Source organism: Anoplopoma fimbria, chromosome 15 (genome assembly GCF_027596085.1).
Source record: "Anoplopoma fimbria isolate UVic2021 breed Golden Eagle Sablefish chromosome 15, Afim_UVic_2022, whole genome shotgun sequence".
NCBI classification, from domain to species: domain Eukaryota; kingdom Metazoa; phylum Chordata; class Actinopteri; order Perciformes; family Anoplopomatidae; genus Anoplopoma; species Anoplopoma fimbria.
The window spans coordinates 25,683,707-25,706,988 of NC_072463.1; the positions used below are offsets into that span (position 1 = coordinate 25,683,707).

General features: G+C 39.9%; 3 protein-coding genes across 3 annotated transcripts in view; all 3 read right to left on the reverse strand.

Annotated features, from left to right (window-relative positions):
• Positions 1-425: 425 nt before the first annotated feature.
• On the reverse strand, positions 426-4,331 carry sumo3a (small ubiquitin like modifier 3a). Its single transcript, XM_054613371.1, has 4 exons — positions 4,132-4,331; positions 2,845-2,973; positions 2,610-2,681; positions 426-2,471 (listed from the first exon to the last, which is right to left on the reverse strand). The coding sequence occupies exons 1-4, from the start codon at positions 4,150-4,152 to the stop codon at positions 2,409-2,411; spliced, it is 285 nt and encodes a 94-aa protein (XP_054469346.1). The 5' UTR covers positions 4,153-4,331; the 3' UTR covers positions 426-2,408.
• A 1,596-nt stretch (positions 4,332-5,927) lies between these two features.
• On the reverse strand, positions 5,928-13,284 carry pttg1ipa (PTTG1 interacting protein a). Its single transcript, XM_054613373.1, has 7 exons — positions 13,000-13,284; positions 12,128-12,180; positions 11,729-11,837; positions 9,354-9,456; positions 8,390-8,455; positions 7,394-7,440; positions 5,928-6,702 (listed from the first exon to the last, which is right to left on the reverse strand). The coding sequence occupies exons 1-7, from the start codon at positions 13,082-13,084 to the stop codon at positions 6,665-6,667; spliced, it is 501 nt and encodes a 166-aa protein (XP_054469348.1). The 5' UTR covers positions 13,085-13,284; the 3' UTR covers positions 5,928-6,664.
• A 3,731-nt stretch (positions 13,285-17,015) lies between these two features.
• Positions 17,016-23,282, reverse strand: part of myo10l1 (myosin X, like 1) — a 30,367-nt gene continuing 24,100 nt past the window's right edge. Inside the window, exons 30-43 of the mRNA XM_054613294.1 lie at positions 22,681-22,736; positions 22,349-22,491; positions 21,716-21,910; positions 21,433-21,590; positions 21,223-21,343; positions 20,630-20,778; positions 20,243-20,391; positions 19,950-20,157; positions 19,693-19,829; positions 19,450-19,573; positions 18,585-18,935; positions 17,933-18,109; positions 17,636-17,827; positions 17,016-17,120 (exon numbers count right to left, since the gene is read on the reverse strand). Coding sequence (XP_054469269.1) covers positions 17,016-17,120; positions 17,636-17,827; positions 17,933-18,109; positions 18,585-18,935; positions 19,450-19,573; positions 19,693-19,829; positions 19,950-20,157; positions 20,243-20,391; positions 20,630-20,778; positions 21,223-21,343; positions 21,433-21,590; positions 21,716-21,910; positions 22,349-22,491; positions 22,681-22,736 — 2,265 coding nt within the window. The remainder of the gene's footprint in view (positions 17,121-17,635; positions 17,828-17,932; positions 18,110-18,584; positions 18,936-19,449; positions 19,574-19,692; positions 19,830-19,949; positions 20,158-20,242; positions 20,392-20,629; positions 20,779-21,222; positions 21,344-21,432; positions 21,591-21,715; positions 21,911-22,348; positions 22,492-22,680; positions 22,737-23,282) is intronic.

Below are 23,282 nucleotides of genomic sequence, written 5' to 3' on the forward strand. Positions count from 1 at the left end.
CTTGACAAATTTCTTGATACACAAATACAAAATAATGATGCTTGCAACAGCAAATCTGAGTACCAAACTATATTTATTGTATACAGTAGTAAAAGACCACAAATAATGTACAAATCAGTAGAGAAACAAATAACATGACAAGACGTGGGCCCCGTTCTTCGTATATTTCATGGCTTAACTCGTACGTCAGCCAGCTCAAAAGAACTCTGTCTCAGTTGTTCAAATGCAAGTGGAAGGCTGTCTTGATAGCTGTGCTCTTATTTTGTGAGACAGGAAAGATAAAAACGAGGATCGTTACTTGTTAATGGCTTGTGCAGAGGCATGTCCTTAAGAGTAATCACTCAGCTTAGCACATCTATGTACCAAACTATTTCGTCTTGTGATTGATGTTAATAACTGGAAATTATGATATGGTAGTCCTTAAATGTCATTTTATATTTATTGAGGCCAGAGTGGACAGTGGTGAATATCTCAGCAGGTTGCAGTACAGCGAGTCAAAATAAGTTTGATTTATTGACTATAATTGCGTATTTTATTGTACTGAAGTATTTTAGGATGTATTTCTTAAACCCCGTTCAGTGATGACAATACTTATCAGTTAGTGTCTCCGGAGAGCTAGCTTCATCTGAAAATAAACAAATTGGTCAACTTAAATGGATTATGATCCAACTCACTCTGAATAAAGTTGCACTTTTGCAGGATTGGAGCTCGAGGACTTCTTACTTTAACAGCTGACATCCTGACTGAACTGAAACATCCAAGCTCACGTCTGGCCGTCAATCAAATCAAGTCAAATCTGTTATCTACGTACAGAGAACGGGGCCCTGTGGGTATAGAACACTATTTTCCCAACTCCATTTGTTGGCCTCCCTGCCCTCCCAATATGCAACAAACTGCATGCATCCTAGTCTGAACTGTAAAATATTGAAGACACTCGTCACCACTTGGGATCTCACCGTGTGCAGCACTGCAGTCAGGCTTTTGAATAAATGGCCTGAAACGTCTAAATTTTAAGCGCAAGAAAACAGCTTGGCAGCTGACATGGCAGTGAAAAGTGTCTTCAAAATTCATTAACAAAACCATACTGACTGTTGTTTGAAATCCCTGCTCAACTGGAATCTGCTCCTCTTCAAAAACACATGTTAAATCAGTTGTCTCATCAGCCTACATTGGCTATGACAATACAGAGATGAGACAGCTGACCCCAGAACAGCGTTGAGGAACAATCATTCCAGTCAGTCCCACCCACAGCCCACCCACTACTTTCACACCCCAAAATGTAAAAACCCACAAGCAGAGTGACTTGTAAGAATACCATAGGGACTGGCCACTGGCCCGCTTCATCAGAAAACAAAGTAATGTATTCTACATAAAGAGACTATCTTACACAGCCAGACCCTTATCTTCTCAATCAAAGGATAAATTAAATTTCCCTCCCCTGAATAGGCATTTGTCTTGATGAGCGCATAAAAGTCTGTCCACGGATACCCACAACCTTTCTCAATTAGTAGAGATCAAAGAAGAAGCAAATAACATCAATGAAATACAAACTCCCTTAAAATGTGACTGTTTTGACCTTGCAGTTTGCCGTTAGAGTGATCCAAGTACATCAAATATGAAACAGAAGTTCGGTCTTTGGAGTATTGGTCCAAGCAACTCAACTTTTATCTAATGCTCACTCCGATACTTCTGTACAGGAAAATCAACAAGCTCCCTGGTTGTTAATTATTAAAAGAAAAATCAAAAAAATACAAAAGCATTGCAGAACTCTTTAGCAAAAGCATCTAAAATGCAGACAGAATTAAAATACCCTTTTGACAGAAGAGCAGGAGCCACCAGTCAGACAAAAAAAACACATAAAAGCGAAGTGAAATGGAAGGCGGCCCGTGTGTATTAAGTTCAGATAGTGCTTCCACTTCAAACCATTTTCATGCCCACTGACTGTGACCCCGGACAAAAACTGGCAGAGCCTTGCATTTGACCCCGATGGATGAAAACCTTGACAAACTACTGGATACTAAGCTTTCACTGGAGAGCGAATGAGAAGCGCTGACAGACCAGGAACAGCGGTGACGTGCTGTTGGTCCAATCACAGCCTGCGTTGCCAGAAGGAAATGTTGTCCTGATTGGCCAGCGGAGAGACTGTTGACACGCACAAAAGTTCGGTCCTGGCTGAGACAGTACATTAACAGCTGAGGAGCCCCCTCCCCCCATACACCTGACGAAAAACCATGACAGACATCTTGAAACTGAAGATATAATAATAATAATAATTATCATTATTATATTTATAATGATAATGATAATAATAATAATAATAATAATAGGCTGAGAGGAGCGATGGGGAGGGACAGTGAAAGTGGCTGAGGGCGTGGTCTGAGGGTGGCCGTCAATGAGGTGGGGAGGGCTTAGCAGTGCCCGCCTGTCTGCTGCTGGAAAACATCTATGGTGTCTTCATCTTCCATCTCCAGCTGAGAGAAGCAGAGAAAAAGAGATTCCAGTCAGTGAATATAAACAACTCTCTCCAACAGTGACAGGCTTCTTTAACGCTTTACTCGTTTCAGTGAGATATAAGAGAATATAATGGTGAATGGAGAACACGATCTTACCTGTGCAGGTGTATCCGTCTCATTGATAGGCTGGCCATCAAATCTGAACCTGATCTGCCTTATTGCGAGGCCCTGCAGAAGCAACAACAGACATGGAGGATGAATGAAAGGACTTTTTGGAGGACAGTAATAGCGAGGTAAAAGTGCGCAAGTAAGGGTAAAGCGGACTGAGGTGTACCAGCAAATCCCAAATAACTGTATGTTACTGGAGAGGAGAGCTGTCACTAAGGCTCACCTGTCGGTCACAGTATGCCTTCATAAGCTTGCTGAGCGGTGTGTGCCTTTTGATTTTGAACTGGACCACAGACCCATCTTGCCCTGCAACCTTGAGGTTGATGTGATCGTTCTCGGTCTTTACTCCCTCCTGCAGAGACAAACACACATCAGGTTACAAGGACAGTGATGCCACAAACACACAACAACAACAACCAGAGCTCTATCCTTGAATAAGATAAGATAAGATAAGATAAGATAATCCTTTATTAGTCCCTCAGCGGGGACATGTGCAGGATTACAGCAGCAGAGTGCAAACAAGAGACATAGTAAAAAAATACTAAAACAAGTAAATACTAAACGTGTATAACTGTAAAAGACATTTAAAGACGCACACAAACACTGTGTTGACTGAATGAGTCTGCACTGTTTCTGTGTTTCTGATCCAAAACAAACCTGCATTTAAGCAGAGCAGCGCATCCGGTGCAGTTTGTTTTGCTCCAGTCACAGATGCTAACGTTAGCATGTTAGCTCCGGGCAAGCGAGCCCTTTAAGCCCGCTGCTGGGCTTAGCTCCCGGCTAGCGAGGCTAACGGGGCTAACGAAGCTAACGAAGCTAGCGAGGCTAACGAGGCTAGCGAAGCTAACGAGGCTAGCGAAGCTAACGAGGCTAACGAAGCTAACGAGGCTAACGAGGCTAGCGAAGCTAGCGAGGCTAACGAAGCTAGCGAGGCTAACGAAGCTAACGAGGCTAGCGAAGCTAACGGGGCTAACGAGGCTAACGAAGCTAGCGAGGCTAACGAGGCTAACGGGGTTTGTTTGTTGTGCAACCAGCTCTGCTGCGGTAATGAAACAGGCGCACAGCCGTGTCTCTGTGTTTGGTGTCTCTGTGTGTGGTGTCTCTGTGTTTGGTGTCTCTGTGTGGCTCTCCTCCTCGTTGCTCTCCTCCTCCTCCATTGCGCTCTCTTGTCGCTGTTGTTTGCGGACATTCGTGGCGTTGCGGACAGAACGTGCTCCCGATTTTGACAAAGAAAAAATCCGCAAATGAGCATGTTGGTGTGATTGTCTGTGTCTCACAGCCGGGAGGAGCAGGAGGAGCAGCAGGAGGAGCAGCAGGAGCAGGAGGAGCAGGAGCAGCTGGTCTCTCTGTGCACAGGCACAGCAGTGAGAGCTTCTTTCACTCATTCATTTGCGAAACAAACACTGCGCCGCTTCCCAGAGACGCACACCAGGCCATCTTAGACGCCACTGAGCAGCGGTGCTCCTAACCCTACCCCACCACCGGCTCCTCCACCCGGAGCCTGTCTCACCTTCGGCTTCTCCTCTGACATGCTTGCTGTTCGCAGTGTTTGCAGATAACCCGGTTAATTGGCGCAGTTTGTGTGTTTCTGCCGCCTTGTGTCTCTCCGTTCCTCCGCTGCCGGGTACGCGCTTTGGACCGGAGTTGCAGGTGTTCCATTGGAGCAGGGAGAGCCACGTGACCAGCAAACCGCGGGAGCGCGGAAACGGGGGCGCGCACCGATGGTAAATACTCGAGCCCGCGGAGAGAAGAACTCAGGTGTCAACACTGAATACTGACCGTGTTTAACTACAGGTGAGAGCTGCTACAACACTGAATACTGACCGTGTTTAACTACAGGTGAGAGCTGCTACAACACTGAATACTGACCGTGTTTAAACTGCTACAACACAGGTGAGAGCTGCTACAACACTGAATACTGACCGTGTTTAACTACAGGTGAGAGCTGCTACAACACTGAATACTGACCGTGTTTAACTACAGGTGAGAGCTGCTACAACACTGAATACTGACCGTGTTTAACTACAGGTGAGAGCTGCTACAACACTGAATACTGACCGTGTTTAACTACAGGTGAGAGCTGCTACAACACTGAATACTGACCGTGTTGGACTGAACTACAGGTGAGAGCTGCTACAACACTGAATACTGACCGTGTTGAACTACAGGTGAGAGCTGCTACAACACTGAATACTGACCGTGTTTAACTACAGGTGAGAGCTGCTACAACACAGTTAGGGATTCCAAGTGCAATCTAAAACATATGTGTCTGTGAGAAATAAAACATCAAGTTTAAAACAGTTCCTTTAAATCTGTACTTACTTGGTTTGAATTCCTCACAGATGTTAGTGCAAATACAGTTGTGCCTTTACAGGTCTTGTTAAAGCAAAACAAATATATTTTTCTGGTTTAAAGTTTTTGTATAGATGTGAATAAAAATAAATAAAGATAAAGTCTTTGGGAACTTTTAAAGAGGCAAATAACACAAAAAACCCAAGTGATAAGTGAGGCAGCCCACTGCCTTTTTAAACCGACTCCATGTAGTTTTTCAATATCTTTAAACCATTAAATGAATCCTTTTTGAATTTGTTGTGTACTTACTTGTGCTAATAACAAAGAAGCCCGACGGAGTGGAACAACCCTGTAGAATACCTCCATCATAACACTGCAGCTCTTGTGCAATATGGTATTTTAAAATAACCAATACAGCTGCTATATGTTTTAATAGCTGTAGTGTACAGATCCAATCAAATATGAAGTTGCGCATTATAAATTGTAATCAACTAGATTGAAATGTGTTGACTCCTCCTAAACCCTCATAAGTATTTAATGTCTATACTCATATCAAGACATATCTTTAAAAAAAAAAAACTAAACATTAATGCCAACAATATTGTCATATGTAAAGGGTCACCAGTTTTATTCAGTGATAGTGATTTGTTCATTTCCTTTGGTAATATCAATTGCATCTTCAGAAATAAACTATTCCCCAATGTGGAATATTTTAGAAAATTCACTAACCCATTAATAGAAGATGTCGTATGTGTACAGATTGCAAAGCCCTCTGAGGCAGGTGATTTTGGGCTATACAAAATAAATTGAATAATTGCCTGGTGATTTATCATAATTGTATTTGTTATGTATCAGATTAAATGTATGCTCAGGATAAATTCTGACATAAAATATCCCATATGCTGTTGGTATAACATTGTAATTTACCCAAAAATTTAAGGAAGCAGTTGTGGTTTAAATAAAATCACAATACAGGCAAAACACAAGCAATAAAAGCACAGCACTAATTAAATACTTAATCCAAAGTATTTTATTTGGCTTGTGTGTATTTACAAGATACACAGGCAAATGTAGAATTACGGAAAACTCATCCAAATTTAACATCAACAAGTTAAATATTCAAGAATTTCATGATTACTTTATAAATTCTGGAAGCAATGGTGAAGATTAATTAATTTCAGTGAAACATAGAGCAGAAACGCCTACATTTTTTGAAAAGTGAGTCCATTTAGAACAAGAGAAGAAATCACAAAGTACAAAAATAGGTTATCACTTTCTAAGAAAAAAATTCTAAATCAGCAGCAACTCACAGGAGCAAAGCAGGTTTGCAGATTTACTTCAGAAAAAAAAGAAAGATGGTCCTGCAACCAAACTGGATTATTTTCCATTCTGTACAATTAAACTTCAAAGTTAACCCTAATAAATAGTAGAACTAGACTGATGCTATAAAGCCACAGGATAGACTATTAAAGTATTAAAGAACACTGCTGCCACGTATCTATTCTAGCTTTTCGTTACATCCTCTTAAGTCATCACAATCAACACAACATTGCTGTTCATTGGTGGGAGGAAGCTAGACGAGCCTGCCTATTAAAATATACAAAGCAACTGTCACTTTTCTGAAATTGTCTTGATTATAGTTTACATAAATGATCCCATCTACTTTCACAACCACAAGACATGTTGTTGATTTCTGTTGCTTGAGAGGTCAGAGTTCACGGCAAAACAGCAGGGTCGTGGTGTAAATCCTCTCATGCAAATTTGGAGTATGGATTTTGCCCACGTAGACCTGGAGAAACATACCACATCAGTGGACTCATACATTGATTAAAAAAAAAGAGTGTGAGATTATTAGGAATATAGTTTTCTTTCTGGGACTTAGAGAAGAGGATTGGTACCATTCTCATGACTGTCAGTTAAATATAAGGCTACCAACAGAAGCTGGTTAGCTTAGCTTAGCACAAACACTGGAAACAAGGGGAAACATCTAGCCTGGCTCTGTCTGAAGATAAAATAATTTACCTTCCTTTGCGTTATATTGTGTTTGTATAAATAAATAAAAAAACATAGTGTAAAATGACACACTTAACATCACTGTTAGGTTGCTAGGCAAGCAGAGGTTTTTGTAAGGATTAAACAAACATTATATAAAGTCTTAATTTGTGCTCTTTAGATGGAGCCATGCTAGCGGTTTCCTCCTGTCTCCAGTCTCTCTGCTATGCTATGGTAAGCTTTCTGGCTGCTGGTAGCTTCATATTTACTACAAACATGAGATTGGTGCAATTCTTCTCATCTAAGCTTTTGCAAGAAATTTTGCAATACGCCTCACTATTTCTTTAAAAATCTCTCTCAATTTCGCAGCTTTTAATGAATTCTCCCATCAAAAGTTCAGAAGCCCACATTTAGCATTTAGGAACTGCACTTACTAGTATCTGCACCTGTGTATGAAAAAGTGTGTCAGCAAGAGAGAGAGCACTCACCATATTTCGTCCTGATATCGTCATGTCTCTGTTTCATTTCTGCCCTCCTATAATGACAAAACATTATTTTCTGAGTGACACTGATAATATTTTTCACCCTCCTACAAGTCATGTGACCACAAACCAGTTTTGACAGTTTGGTAGCAGGTTGACGTGTTCTTTTGTGGTTTGCTATGAAGGGAACTGATTTGGATCACAACAAACAATGCAACATGGGCAGCTAGTGCGTCAGGTGTCGCATAACTTGTATAACATGAGACCAGCTTACACATTCAGACTATTAGCAGACTATCTGAGAGCAGTAACACAGGGGAAATGTTAAAACGCACCCTAAGATGTGCATGGACCCATAAAAGCCAAATATGGACCTGTAGCTATTCAGCTATTATATAAAGTATATTTTGTGTATCTATCTCTATATGAATATATCTACTGTATATTGGGTATTCGTACTTTAAGGACAAATATAAACAAATCTAGATTCAGCCGTCCTCTGCTGAATCTAGAGGACGGCTGAGCTTCACTTGAACAAGAGCCACAAAAACGTTACACACTGGTTGAAAGCGCTGTGAGCATAAAATATTGATATGGGAACAACAAAGTAGATCAGATAATAAACAACAGTCGGGCAAAGCAGCATGGAGGAGGAAGTGTGAGTTTTATGTTCATGGGGGAGCAAGCTCTGTGTCCTGGACAAACCTTCTTATATTCATCCTCTGGGATAAAAATCTTTCACGATGAAAGAAAAAGGTGGTGGCAGTGAGGAGAGGGGTCGGATGCATTAACAGTGCATCATTTAAGATGCAGCCTAATATCAGACTGAACTGCTTTTATGTTTCACCTCGTTATTAACAATTTGAAGTGCAAATTCAAGTCCACCTTGTTGCACAGGGGAGCTCACTCTAGATGAAGATGCACTCACAAAAGAAGAAACCAGATCAGGCTTGAGACCGTGTTGCGTTCACAAAACATTATTTTTTTCCATATTTTACTCACCTTTCTTCCTGCTTGGTTTTCGTCTTATTGGCCTGTTTCTCCATTTTGGCCTCGAACCTTTTTGATCTGACACACACAACCACAAGACAAAAGTTATAGTTATTGTTAGATAGGTAACAAGAAAGTACACATTTAGTGTTTTGAGTTCAGAAACCTAAAGGTAACAACACCAAAGCTGATGGAAATATACAGTAAGTGGCCATATTATCTTCACACGACTAGACAGAAATTTCCCTTCACAGTACACACCGATCATGATCACATAGCATCACGACATGACAGAGCGACAAAGGAATTCCTCCTACAGTAAGTTTATACTTCAGACTTAAACACAGAAAACCATACTTAAAACATCTGGGACAATAAACCTAACATAAACATAATACCTGAACACAATTATTTGTACCTTAAAGCCTAAATTTGATAACTGACAAACCACAGATAAAACTGTCATATCATCAAACGGACTTCTTTCCTACTACAAATCACCATGGATCTACTATCATCTCCATTTTACAGACTAAAGTAGCTCTGTGCTAGCTATGTTGATAAGGTAATTAGGAGAGATACAGTTGCATATCTCAGAAGGTAAGATAGATATTTATAGAAACATAATTGAAGGGGGTGGAGGGAGAGAGATGGGATCAGGGAGAAACATGCAAAAACCCAGCAAGCAGATTAACCACAAAACCTGATATACATCTAAATAATTCAAAACATTTACTGTAGATACGTTTTTACTCCTCACGAAATGTGTGGTTTTATAATATTCTCATTTAAGTACACTGAAAATATGTCTTTGTTATCGTTAATGTAAGTGTGTATACTTTTATTCTATTCATGTCTCATCTTTAATGACAAAACGCTAGAAAAAGACAGAATAAGTAATGTCTGAGCTTTTCCTATACAGAAGGTCATCATATAAGTACTATATAAATGCAGTTGCATTCTCGCAAACACTTACCCGAAGTTCTCACACTTGCAGCAACAGAACAGGCAGACGATGAAGGCGATGATGAGAATTCCACCAAGTACTGCCAAGGTGATTATCAACGTCTGGAAGTTCACTACAGACCGAGACAAAGAAACGCAAGGACAAATTATCTTCTACCTCTTTTTTTCCTTTTTTTTCTCTCTGGCATAATCACTCTAATCCCACTGATCTTTGTATGTACATTGCAAGGTGACTTTAATTGACCGCAGCAACCTGAACCACTTGTAATGTTGTTTGATTGTAATGTTATTCTTAGAATGTGAGACATGAAGCTCAGTCCACTAGTCCCGAAATCAGTGTTTACAGAAGTAAAAGCGATTATTTGACGTAAAAGTTTAAGTACTCCTTGTTTGAGATTCCATGTTCATGTTTAAGGAAATCTTTTCTGGAGTCTGACCTTGAGGTGCTTGATAAGGCTCATACGTTTATTCTCTTGTACAGTTTGAATTTGGCTACTTCTACTACCCTGAAATGTCCTTGACAGTATTAGACCATTGTGAGTAATGTCTCACTATTGCCATTAATGCACTTGCTCTATACATTTTGCCTCATTTAACTGCTGCACATGTTCATACTGTTGTTCATACGTATATCTTAGCATATTCATATCACACTGTGCATACTGTTAATACTGTATATAACGTATTGTTAACCCCTTATTGTTTATTCTATTTATTATCCCTATACATGTATATTTTATATATATATATGCACTTTATTGTTTTTCACTATCTTAGTACTTCTTTGCAATGGCATTACAGGTCAATATAATGTTGCAAATCAATGAGCAGCACTGCTTCTTTCTATTTACTGGATTAACTAAAAACAGGCAATCCTGTTGTTATTCTTGTTTTGTTTTTTTATCCATTAGCAGTTTCGCAACAGATTGTTTCAGGAAATGTATATTGATATTGTTGTATACATTTTAGTGTATATTCTGATAAAGGCTATTATTGCCCATACAGAGCATTATGTTTGCAATATTACATGCTAGGTTGTCCTCATTTTCAAGTTTAGGAAGAGGCGTTGTGGCCACTTACTATTGGCAAAATGAGAATCACATACACTTCAATGGTTTTTCTAAAAGATGTTTACCATTTATCAGTGAGAAGTGGTGTTGCTATGGTTACCTGTAGAACAGAATGGAACTACAGACATCTGCCAGCCAATCAGAAACAAGTATTTTCTGTAGCCATGGTATACATTCTGTGAGCTTATCTTAAATTGAATAAATTGCATGTATGCATGCATATCATAGCATGGGTGGCTAAACTACAGCCTGCTGCCTGTTTATAAATGGCCCGTGGTGAGTAAAAAAATAAATAGAATATGTCCTGAGCATATTTGGAATAAATTGTATTTTATTCAATGATGTACATTGCTAAAAAGTACATGTTCCCTCTTAGTTTAAACATTGAATGTTGAAAAACTTCTTTATCTACATGGATTAGTAGTGAATAAAATCATTTATCTCATTTGATTAGGTAAACATAGCAGAACCGAAAAGCCAAAAATGTCAATGTTTGGAAAATAAATATGTTCTCACAGAAGTCAAGGGGAAGTAGTTTTGCTTAATTTGTAAGCAATCTGTTTTGGTGATGAAAAAGTATGATGTTAGAGGACACTATGAAACTAAACATTGTCACACTTCGTAGACTGGCCACTGGGGTTTTCTGCTCTAAAAAGACAGATTTTCTTGAAGTGCAAACTACACATTTACGTTTGTTTGGCCCCGTGACTCCTTATATTTTACTCTATATGGGCAACAATTCAAAACGTTTTTGCCATCTCTGTCTTAAAGAACATCTGAAATAATTAGTTGATTTATTAGTTTATTGAAAAAAAAATGAATCAACAACTATTGTTTTAGAATTGATTAGTACTGTAATTAATTTATAAATAATTATTTAAATTTTATATCATTTTACATTGATTATGTTTGTTGAATGCACAAAATGGAAACATTTAAATAAAGTATCAATATGCTAACTCAAAACAAATTATATAATAATTACTTTTTTGCACAATAATTGACCAAAATGCCTTAAATGAACAATGACAAGCACTTATTGAAGTTGTAGTCGAGGTGTAATGAAGTCTTTTGTTTTATTTTATGTTATTCTGTTTCTCTTGCCGTGAGATTTTAAGAGAGGTCTTTGTATTAGCTTTAGTTTCCGACCTTTCTTCCACAAGATTTTGTCATGAATGCATATCTTTATAGGTAGATAAAATTGAGATTGTATATATGTAAATCTCGGTGTAGATCTGTGTGTGTGTGTGTGTGTGTTTGTGTTTGTGTGTGTGTGTGTGTGTGTGTGTGTGTGTGTGTGTGTGCACTCTCTTACTCCAGCAGATCCCCCAGCGTGCGTCATTGAGTGGACAGAGTGCATGGGGTGGAAGGATGGTCTTCACTGGATACGTTACACACGACTTGGTTTTGATGCACCACAGGCACTGTAAAAACACCAAAACACATAATGGTCTCTATGCTTTTTGAACAAACAATTTATGGTAAGGTATTTGAAGGCAATTATAGGATACACACACACACACACACCAAAAAAAGTAGAAAATGGAGGAGGACGGACGATGGGAATGGATGACAGATCAGTTACTCCCCAAACCAGTCCAACAGGTGTGGTGGTGGAGAAGGAGCCACTGGCAATGGTTCCTCCACCCCATCATGCATACACAAACACACACACGCAAACACACACAAAGGGAAATCAGCCCCCAGGATTTACCGTCACATTTTTCAGACATTCCTCGCAGCTTGTCCCATTCTTCAACTCACAAGCTGTGGGGGGGAAAAGGCAAATTAGTTTTAACACCCAAAATCATCAACAAAGGGTAAAGAGTGAATTCCGTCAACATGGTGTGTATCAGAGGTCCGGACATTGTGCTTCAAAAGTACTCTTTTATTATCTGAAAACACCATGAGAAGCAGATTAAATGAGGCCTGTGCTCAGTGAGGTTTTTGTAACTACTGCTAATCCTCCGGAGGCATTTTCCATGGAGACACAGCACAGTAAACACAGGCCTCAGACCAGTCACGGTATTATCAGCAGACTGGTTGTCTTATTGTAGCCATGTTTCTGTCAAATTGAAGTGAAAACAATGTCGAATTCTCTTGAGGTGGGTTTGCTGCATATTTCTTAACTCTGAAACAGAACCTGATGGGGGTTGTGACCTGAACAGAGACATTGTTCCTGCTAAGAGGTTTCAACAATACACAAAGATATGGAACTAACAGGCTCAATGATATCACTGTTTGTCTTGGCTGAAATAGCCTTTACCCCACAGTCTCTCTTAAATATGTAATGATAAAGCAGCTTAAACCAGAGAATACCAACAATAGAAGTATAATCCAGTTACTTTATGTCCTGTTTTATTCCCAACATTTAACAGAAAGTGTCAGACACAAGGGAGAGCTTAAACAATACAATCCTAAAAAAGATAAATACTATTATAACTCAGGGCCAGAGTAAGGCTTCACTAAATCAGGAGTGGATTTTCTAAATAAATAAAATAAATGGAGATGTGATTTATTTTTAGCAGCATTAATTCCTCGGTCACCAGTCACTGGTCTCACTGGTCTCACTGGTCTCACTCCTACCTTGTCCAGGTGCGGAAGTCTGAGCGAAAGCTGTCGTCAAACCGAAGAGAAGCAGGAGGACTGCGGGTAGAGTCCGTGAATCCATCTCACAGAGTCCAGATTATAACTCTGACTTTAGTCTGAGAAGATCTGAAAAACCCTTTGACCGCAAAAACCGGAAAAGATTTGTCTGCTGACTCGATATGTGAACCGAGAAGGAGCCGAAGGCTGAAACCTGACGCACTCATTACGCACCGAAGACAAAGGGGAGGAAGGTGTGTGCTGCTGCACAAACACTCTAGATACTGAAGTCAGCAACACACAAATACTCCTTTACAAGTAAAAGTCCTGCATTCAAAATGACAAAAACAACAGTATTATTAGTGTCAAAGTAAAGTCAAAGGTTTGCACAAAGGTGGCTTCTCTCATTGTCCTGTATATTCTTGAGAGTGGTATCAATGTTCTCTCTGCCAGAAAGGAAATAGGTTACAGGTATTTCCCATAACCTCAAACTGTTCCTTTAATCTGTAAAATAACTATATAGCTGTAAGATAAATGCTGACCCCTGAAATGCAGTGGAAGTATAAAGTAGCATAAAAGTGAAATATAAATGGAGCCATAGTGCTTCAATATATATTCCTTAGTTACTTTCAACCACTGTTTGTTTGTCAAAATAAAATCACAAAGACAACATGAAATATAGGACAATAATTCCAATAATTTATTAAAGCATAGTTTTGTAAAGCCAGTTACAAATAAAAAAGAAAAACACACATATCTCTCTCTTTCTCTTTTCTTTTTTTTCATAACAAGCACAATGTTTTACTATGTTAATGATGATAATAAGCGTAACATAAGATAAGATATGGGCCCCACTCTGGCCGCCTGCGGCTGATAACAGGACCCGTTGTGATGAAGTTGCCCTTGGAAACAGATTTGCGATCAGAAATCTTATTCCAATTCATTGTTGATTGTTGTTGCTGATCACATATCAGGCAACTACGAGGCAACTTCTTCCTACTCAGTGTAATATCAGTGACAGACAGAACCATAGATGCAGAATAACTAGAACATACAGGTTCCTTCTTAATTATGGCTTATGGGTTCTCTGGTTATCCTCTCATTTTAGCCAAAACTAAAATAACCTAAAGTTCAAACAGGAACCTGTCAGTGAGTTCTGCTTATTCTAAATCTAAAGGATCCCAGCGGGCTGTGTGTATGTAGCTACTGTTGAGGACACTGAGGTCATGTCCTTGGTATTTCTTCTAGGAATTTAGGGATATTTAGAAAAAAGTTGTAAAGAGAGTGTCACCTCCAAAATCGAAAATGTATGTTTGTGGGCTGTTCCCACTATTTTTAGAATGTTTTTTCATTTGAATACCTGCAGGCCAAATAAATAATCTTCCATTTCCTCAACAAAATTTTACTCCAGATAATGTGGGTTTTGAAACAGCATAAAACCATGAAGGGAAATAAAATCCTTAACCCACCCATAACTGAACCTAGAAGAAGATAAAACATGAACCATCTCTTGTCATAATGTCCTTTTGTGTTCGTCTGAACTAAGTTTCTAGAGGGTAGGAGTTGGGTTGGGGGTTGAAGCTCTTGAACTCATGAACTCAGTACTTCTAAAATCCAGGCTACGGCTCTGAACGTGGCACTCCCGATAGACAACAGATCATTTCAACATAAGAAGTTGAACTTCAATTAATTAGCTGGCCAACCATAACTATTTTCATGGCAAATATTGACACAAAAACTGGTTTAGGACCTTAGGCTAAACCAAATTAGACAATTAATTGGACCGCAGTTGGATATTAGACAGTTTTTTTTCACCATGTTATTCCCACTGGATATTTGATTAAACACTTTGTTTATATGTGTTATAGTGATGCAGCCGTCTCTCTGCAGTGCCACAGAGTCAGGTGAAAGAACAGTGACTTCACTTTCAGTCCAAACACACACACACACACACACACACACACACACACACACACACACACACACACAGAAAGCAGTGATGTCTGTCAGCATTCCCAGTGCACAATTAAAACCATCTCTGAGCCTATAACTTCACAGTGTCTTATCTGCTCCTCTTACACAGAGACTTAAAAAATCCAATATATTTTTTTATACATTATCCTCCCAAACACACTTTGCAATACATACACAATAAGAATTAAATACCCCCTAACCCTTATAATCCCATGCTTTTCCCTTTAACTCACAATCACAACACCATTCTTTGCAAAGGATAGTCATGTAAATATGTCTTATTTGCAAGGAATACACTTATTATAAACACTTCTCATTTCTCTTTTCTCATTTCCCTTTTCTTTTCCAACTGTTACACCATAAATACACTCACACTCACACACACACACACACACACACACACACACACACACACACACACACACACACACACACACAAACACACAGCAGCATTCCAGACACAGCACTTCAGGGTGGTTAAGATAGCAGAGGGCATACATTACAGTAATACTAGTAGTATCAGTAATAAAAGTCACATGTTCATAAACAGGTTGGAAACACGGATAAACTGGAGCTCTTGTTCAAGTCACTGATCTTAGTAAAGAAATAAAGTGAGATAAGCTTGAGCAGACAAGGATATACAATATTTTATGGCTCCGATTAATGCTGCAGAGTGAGTCCCACAGGCAACAACGATGATAAAATAATTCAAACACTGTGGAAACATGACCACCACAGCAGCCTGTCTCACTATAGTCTCTGTTTCACTATTCATTTCTCTGTGAGTCACATTAATGGCACAGCCAGTGAATGATGTACAATGTTGGCATCATATTCGGAAATACAGTGGTCATTATTCACACAATTCACTTGCATGTATTTTACACGAGAGGTGTCACATTGCATTAAGTATGGCATCTATATACTGTACAGTGCAGTGGCCACCGAACAATTCAATAATTACTCTTATAATGTGTGATATACAGTACAAAACAATACATGTTGGTTCAGTTTATGTGTACATGTATGTGAATATACAGCCGATATATGTAGTGTTTGTTAAATGTAGACATAGATAGGGAAAGGTTTTGACTCATACTTATCTGGTTGATATTGTTCTCCTTGTAGAGACGAGTGAGGCTGTTAACCATGCACTGACTCTCTGTGTCAAGTTAAACATGACCAGAGAGCCTCCGAAGCAAAACCTCTACTATTTTTTTCTCAAGAATATCTATTTGATATTGTCCAGAAATATTTAAAGCCATTTCCTTTGGCTGTGTTTTCTTCTTGTGGCCACACGGTGGCACTGACGGGTGAGCATGTGAGCACTATGTCGGGCGGGGAGCTCGTTTACCAGCCTTTAGTAGCCTGAAGAAGAATCATCATTGAGTCCTTTTTCTCAGTCATAAACAGATGTGACACAGCTGATGTGATGGATAAACGACAGAGAGAGAACCAACAGAGAGAAAGCAAGCAAGAATTTAGCGTAATAAATAAATACCAACAGCAAACGAAGATGCAACAGGAGCGAGGACACGTGAAGAGAAAGAGAGAGACTCTTTAAATAAGAGGAGTGAGAATGAAAAGAAGAGTTAAATGAGAAAGTGTGGCTTTCTTCTGTCTGGCAGTGCACAAAGGGACGGACTGGGAATGGACGGCTGAGTTGTGCTTGTAATTGCTGAGTTAGGTCCGGAAAGGGAAGCGGAGAGAAGTTTGGAGTGTGCTTGAACATCTACATGCAGGACTAGAAACTGGCGGGTTGTGTATTTGAATGGGCCGTCCCAAAATACAGGTTGTTTTCTTTGTCATGCACATTTCTAAATAGATCCCCCCCCCCAGTGAGACCCAGGCCAGTAGAGTGTGCGTTTGGCTGCTGTGTCCACCTCAATCTTGCTTTTCCCCGTTTGATCATCCAGCTCTCTTCTTTGAGGAATAGCTCGCTGGTGCTGCTGCCTCCATAAAAAAAACAACCAACCGATGCATGGGGTTCGAGGCATCTGATGCCACCGGATGAACCGAGGGCTCTGACTGGTTTGTGGCAATCACCTTGCCCAGGAACTGGTTATGCTGGTCACTGACATGGTGCTGCAACGTTTCTTCACCACCATGTTAATGTAGGCCCTCATGATTTTGGTGATCTCCCCGACCTAAAGAGAGAGAAGAATGTGGTGGGTTAAGATGTGTCCTGATCTGGCTGTTATTAAGTGATCATTTGATGGCAACATTAATGAGGTAATACAGCAGATTGGCATTGCATTAAGATAAAGTTAGAGGATTCACAAGAATATTAAAAAAAAGAAAATCAAAGCAGCCGAGATATTCTGAAATTAAGGGCCTCAAAGAAGTCCTCCACCATAAGAAAACTATAAAATAACAGAAACAATCATAATACAACACAAAACACATGACAAAACTACAAGAATAACAAGAGCGTGATGGCTGTTCTTCACAATTTCTATGAAAAGTGTGACGCCGGCACTCACAACCACAAACTTAATGATTACATTTACTTTCCCAGTCAGATTCCCATCAGGTCAAAAGATAAATTCAGTTATCCAACATTGTATTGACCAAACAATCAATCAGGGATGAAAATAATCTGTAGTTGTAAGGATGAAGAAAAAATAAAGAAATTGATGGTAAATAATGAATAATGACTCACCAGTGGCGTCTCAAAGAACATCTCCCTCTCGTCCACGATGACCTTGTAGGTACACGGCTGTGAAGCCCCAAAGAAGGTGATGTGTTCGTACTGGAAGGTCTCCAGTGGCTTCGGTTCACCGCGTTTATACACCGACACGTTTTCAGCACTCACACTCAGCCACAGATCATGAGGGAAACCACCTTCTTTACACTACAAAGGCAGAGGAAACATAAGAGAAGAGATTACTTGTCAGGTATTTTGTGTTTTTTTTATACAAATCTCTATTTTCCATCATTTCCTCTATTGTTTTCTCACCTCCACATCAAACAGAGTAGATCCATATCCAGGCCACTCCTTGATAATGCTCATGTATTTCAGCATGGCCTGATGCTGAGGCATGCCCTGCAGCCGGGTCCACTTCTCAAGAACACTTGTCCTAGTGGCCGACGTCTCCTCCTTCACCCACATCTCCAGCATCTGCTCCTCCTCCACCTGCAACAACGTGGGGCAGACAATCAATGAAGAACACTCTGACAAACTACCAATCAGTCAATCAGTCAATCAGTCAGTCAGTCAGTCAGTCAGTCAGTCAGTCAGTCAGTCAGTCAGTCAGAAAGCAATCCAGTTTCTTGGGAGGTCCATCCGTCATTTAGGAAACCCAACGCATTTGAATGAGCTTATGGGAATTCAGCAGAATGCATAAATCCATCACATCAGAAATGTCACATAATGCATCCAACAAAGACAGCTCCTAATACAACAACAGAATAAATATTTTCCTGTGGATGGTGTAAAATTATGGATTACTTATTTGAAGACTGCCCAATTCATATCAAGAGTGAATCATTGGTTTTATATTAGAATTGATTTAAAGTAGTGAGCTCACAAAATGATTTATCACTGTTACGTTGATTAAATTAATTATAAATGGCAGTAAATGGACTGAAGCTTTACTTCCACCACTGACCTTCTGCTTCTTCAGTGACCCGGTCTTGAAGCTTCTCCTCAGGGTGCCGTCCAGGAAGCTCGGGGTCCTTCGTTTCTCTACCCCTCCCCCGACTCCTCCCTGTCCTCCTGCCGTTCCTTTCCCATCTCCTGCTCCACCTCCAGCTCCTCCGGCCCCACCTGCCGCCCCGACGCCCGGCTTGGTGGAGTGGATGATGCGGTTGCGGAGACGTCCGATTGGATAAACGTTTCCGAGGCTCCACCCGGCCCTCCCTGCCCCGTCGCAGTGGAGATACTGGAGGCGTAAAGCGGCCAGGTGCTGCAAAGTCTCCTCCGAGGCCGGGAAGTGACCGCTTATCAAAGACTCATGAGCCTGAGAGACAAAGGGACAAAGGGACAGTACAAGAGTTTCATTTTGTTCAAAAGTAATACACTGATTGAATAACATTACTTTCCCTAATATAGACGTAAAACACCTATTCATTTAACACATATGGTGTACAGAGGTTACTTTTGTGGTTTTTGGATAGCTATTCCCTTTTAAAACTTCAAGCCGACTAATTTTGCTTTGATATAATTATTGTATATAAATTATTTCAAACCTAATTTACAGAAACAATAATTATATTACTCTGTCCTAGTCAGAAATATGTCCACCACAGTCATTAATCAATTTACTTGATAAAGCCCTAATTCATGTTGTGTCAATCCAGACATGTTCTTCTTTGATACAAATCTATATGAATTTATAAAATAAACTCAATCACTAGTTCTATGAATATTCAGAGAGAAATACTTGACCTCATTTAAATTGGGAGAAAGTAATGAGCAATTAATAACTTGTTCCTTCTTTTCCAGACAGTGTCGTGTAGTTTTGTAAAGCTCACCTGCTCAAACATGAAAGCAAACTCCACTCCTTCTTTCGGCATGCTCTCTACATCCAAGAAGCAGTAGAGCTTGAAGTAGAGTTTCCATTCTCCTTCCTCCTCCTCTTCTTCGCTGCCTGCCAACCTAGAAAAAATACAGACAGAGGTCAAGTTACCAAAATGATTAAAACAATCCACTAGCTTGTTTGAAATCCCTTTAAATCAGGATTTCGACCAAATGACACCCGGCAGCGATATGCACACCTCTCAAACTTGGCCAGAACATCGGCCACAATCACTCTGCTCTCCAAAGCTCGGTCTGTGCAGGAGTTGTGTTCAAACAGAGAAAACAGGTTCTTGCTCTCCTCCATGGCCAAACCTCTGATCAGCTTCTCAACAACCTGCCGCATAAAAACAATGACCAGTTTGTAACAGCACACTGCAATTCAACCACCAGCTCTTGTACTGGGTCTTAAATTTAGATTTGTTTCAGTTTGTGAGAGTGTATTTTTTGTGTGTACCTCTCCAGCTGTGGTGTGTGAATTGATGGAGATCTTGCAGGAGCCTCCTCCGTGGCAATAGACGGTGGTGCTCATCTCCTGTCTCACCAGCAGGGCAGCGATCTCCTCCTGAGAGGGAACAAACTCACGAGTCTTGGTCTTCTTCAGGGATTCCCCGATGAAGCTGGCGTAACGCTCGATGTCCGTTCCGGGAAAGCGCTCTCGTACCCTGAGTGGGATCATATTTATTAAACATTTACTCTATGAGAGATTTATAAAATAAAAAATGCATAATCCATAATGCAGTCACACACCTCTTGAGGTGGAAGCGGAGGTATCTGAGGATGACTCGACTGGGCAGGAAGGTGCAGCTCATGCAGGTGAGCAGATGCCAGTGTGCACGATTGGCTGGGCTGTTAGGCTGAGGCACGTGATTGGTCTGCTTGATCACCTGACAATATACCTGAAACACAGAAATGTGGAGGGGGGTTTTGAGATTTAATCAATGTTTAATAAATGTTTGATGGCTTCTAAAGGAACAATAAACATTATCATATTATTATAACTTATATTAAGTTAAGTTTCTATAAAGATTACAACACACACCACTGTGTTCCTCCATTAAATATTAAAGCAGTTTTAACATTTAATTAACAAAAGCCATTTGCTGTTCAGATTAGAGAAGACAGCAGATAAAGTACCTCATCCCTGAGAGGGCGCAGGTCCTGGCAGGTCTGCAGGATGCCCTGAATGATGGGCACCGTGTCCGCCAGCGTCTCCATCTCCTGCAGTGAGTTGAAAACTCGCACAGCCTCATCCTGCAGACTGGCATAGCCCTGCTGCCTTTGAACTGCACATGGACAAAGATAAAAAAGCAAGAGGTGAACAAAGACAGAGAGGAAGAAAAAACATTTATCGAGCTTATCGATCTGGCCAGAGATGACAGCGATAAAAATGACATCAAAGGATTATTGTGATGATTTAACGTTTTTTAGTAATTAAAAAAAAATACATATACTTATTGTATATGCATACAAAAATATACTAAAACTGAAGTTCAGCCACTTATTCATGGATGTCAGCAATTTTTCTTTATCTTTGTGCTGGCAGTAGCAAAATATATAATTTAATTTGCACGTACAGTTAAATTGAAATGTTTGGTTTTCACCTGCAGAGGGCAGTATCATGTATGGGAGCTTTTAATACACAACAAATGTTAAAAGGAAGAAGAAACGGAATAAACAGAAGAAGAAATAATGCTTTTTAGGGTTTTAGGTTGTTGATTTTTACTTACGGCTGGTGACCTCTCCGTAAGGGAGCGGCAGCAGAGGGGAGTGCAGAGGATGCTGAGTGTATCTGAGGATGGGATTCCTCCTGTACATCTGCTCCACAATGTCTGGGTTCACACTGTTCTCCTGAGAGGACAAGAGGACATCAGATTCAATTTAGGAGTGAGTGTGTATTGAGATTTAAAATGCCTGCTTAATAGGTACGTGTGTTCTACCTTGATGTCTCTGATGAGCTGCAGAGTCGGGGTTTCTATGGGGGTCTTGCTGTCTATGACTCCCTGTATGGCAGCCGTCCACCTCATGGCCTCATTCAGCATCTTGGTGTAGAGGCGGTACGAGTGCTTCCTCCCATACACAATAATGTTCCAGTAACCTGAAAAAAACAAGACTCAAGTCAGCAATGTAAAACCAGAATTATCTCTTAACATGTAGTCTCAAACCTCCTACGTCTAATCCCGGATTAAACCTGCCCTTTTCCCTTCACTCCTCTTTCCCCACCTGTCTCCCTGTGCACTCGCTCATCCGGCTGAATGACGGAGCAGAGGGAGTTGAGGACCAGAGTTCCCATCTTGGAGGAGTTTCGCTCTGAGCTCTTGTAGTAATCCAGGGAGTTGTGGGTCAAAACAAACCAGCGCTTCTTCAGCTTCAGGGAGGTGCTCTTAGCATTCGTCTTCATCTCCTTTTGGAGCCAGCCTTAAAAGGTGACGAGTCAGCAAGAAAGAGTGGAGGGAAAAAAAGAGGAAAGATGTAATCAATCTGTACAGGAACAGCAGAGTGATGCCATTATTCAATGTCATCATTTATCCCAAAGGCTATTTATATTGTGACCAAATCTCATATTGAGATATTGTAAGCCAAAATCTGTCACAACATGTGGACCTAAATACTTGAGAACATTTGTTTTAAAACTTGTGGCCTCTGAAAAATCGTACATTAACAATGTCACATTTGTGATTTTACTCTTATTTAGCCACATTTTGCTGGATTTATTTAAGTGTGCTATATTGTAAAGAGACTTCCTTTCTTCTACAGCCCAATAAAACAATTTAAAACATCTATACCTGACACTATGTTACATGGCTTATAATAAGTCCACTTTTTTTTTTTTTAAGTAATGACATGAGTTTTCACCTCTGACGAGGAACTCCTGGCCGTCTATCCTGGCGTCTCCTTTGGGTTTCTGCAGCAGACTGATCCAGTGATGCATCTCCTCCGGTGTGTCACTGTTGCAGTGGATCACACGGTTGGCCGTAATGATGACGAAAGAGTTGGGCCTGCAAATGTCAAATGATGCTTTGTAAATAAATAGAAACACCTTAATATACTTCAGGACACTTTAGAGTTGCATTTAAGTGATAGTGATTGCATATTGGGTCTTCCAGTTTTGCAGGTAAGAGGATCAAAGACAAACGGTCTGTTGGTGAATCATCATTTTCTTTTTTATGATTATTGAACCAACTTACCGATCAGGGTTGTCTGAAGCACAAACAGAGTCGATCAGCCCCACGTCAAGAGTTCCCTGAAGGACAAAAGGAGAAGGAGAACAATTTTACACAGGATTTATTGGTGCACTATTGCTTCTAAAGTGACGTGTTAGAAATTATAAAGGGATATATAATAATAATATTATAAAAAATAGTTGCTCTGATGTCCTTAGTTGGCAAAAATATATGCTTCAAAACTTCCATAAACTGATATATCAGTATCATAATTTATTTTCAATGAGTTTAATATTGTAACTAACTTCAGTCCTGATCATCACTACAAAATATTCATACATTTTCAGAATTTTATCCCTTTAAATGCCAGTTTATTTACATTTTTTTTTTAATGAAGAACAAAATGTAAATATTGATTAATTTTCTGCATACTAAAAGCCAGGGGATTTATTTTCCTCTAGTCTGGGATATGTAAATGATGATCAGCAATATTGATTTGGATGCCTTGCATCAAACACATAATTAAGCAGCAATGCCCCTGGTGGAAACCAGTAGAAACTTAAATTTAATGGCTGAAAAAAAAAAGTTTTAATGGGGACACTTTTGGCTTTTTATAGTATATAAAT

Excerpts from the sequence above, each read along its gene's own strand:
- sumo3a (XM_054613371.1), bottom strand. The coding sequence starts at position 4,152 with ATGTCAGAGGAGAAGCCGAAG. Across the intron at positions 2,682-2,844 it reads AGGCATACTGTGACCGACAG|GGCCTCGCAATAAGGCAGAT; the intron begins GTGAGCCTTAGT and ends TTGCTTCTGCAG. Across the intron at positions 2,472-2,609 it reads AGACGGATACACCTGCACAG|CTGGAGATGGAAGATGAAGA; the intron begins GTAAGATCGTGT and ends TGCTTCTCTCAG.
- pttg1ipa (XM_054613373.1), bottom strand. The coding sequence starts at position 13,084 with ATGGATTCACGGACTCTACCCGCAGTCCTCCTGCTTCTCTTCGGTTTG. Across the intron at positions 11,838-12,127 it reads AATGTCTGAAAAATGTGACG|TGCCTGTGGTGCATCAAAAC; the intron begins GTAAATCCTGGG and ends GTGTTTTTACAG. Across the intron at positions 6,703-7,393 it reads CGATATCAGGACGAAATATG|GTCTACGTGGGCAAAATCCA; the intron begins GTGAGTGCTCTC and ends ATGTTTCTCCAG.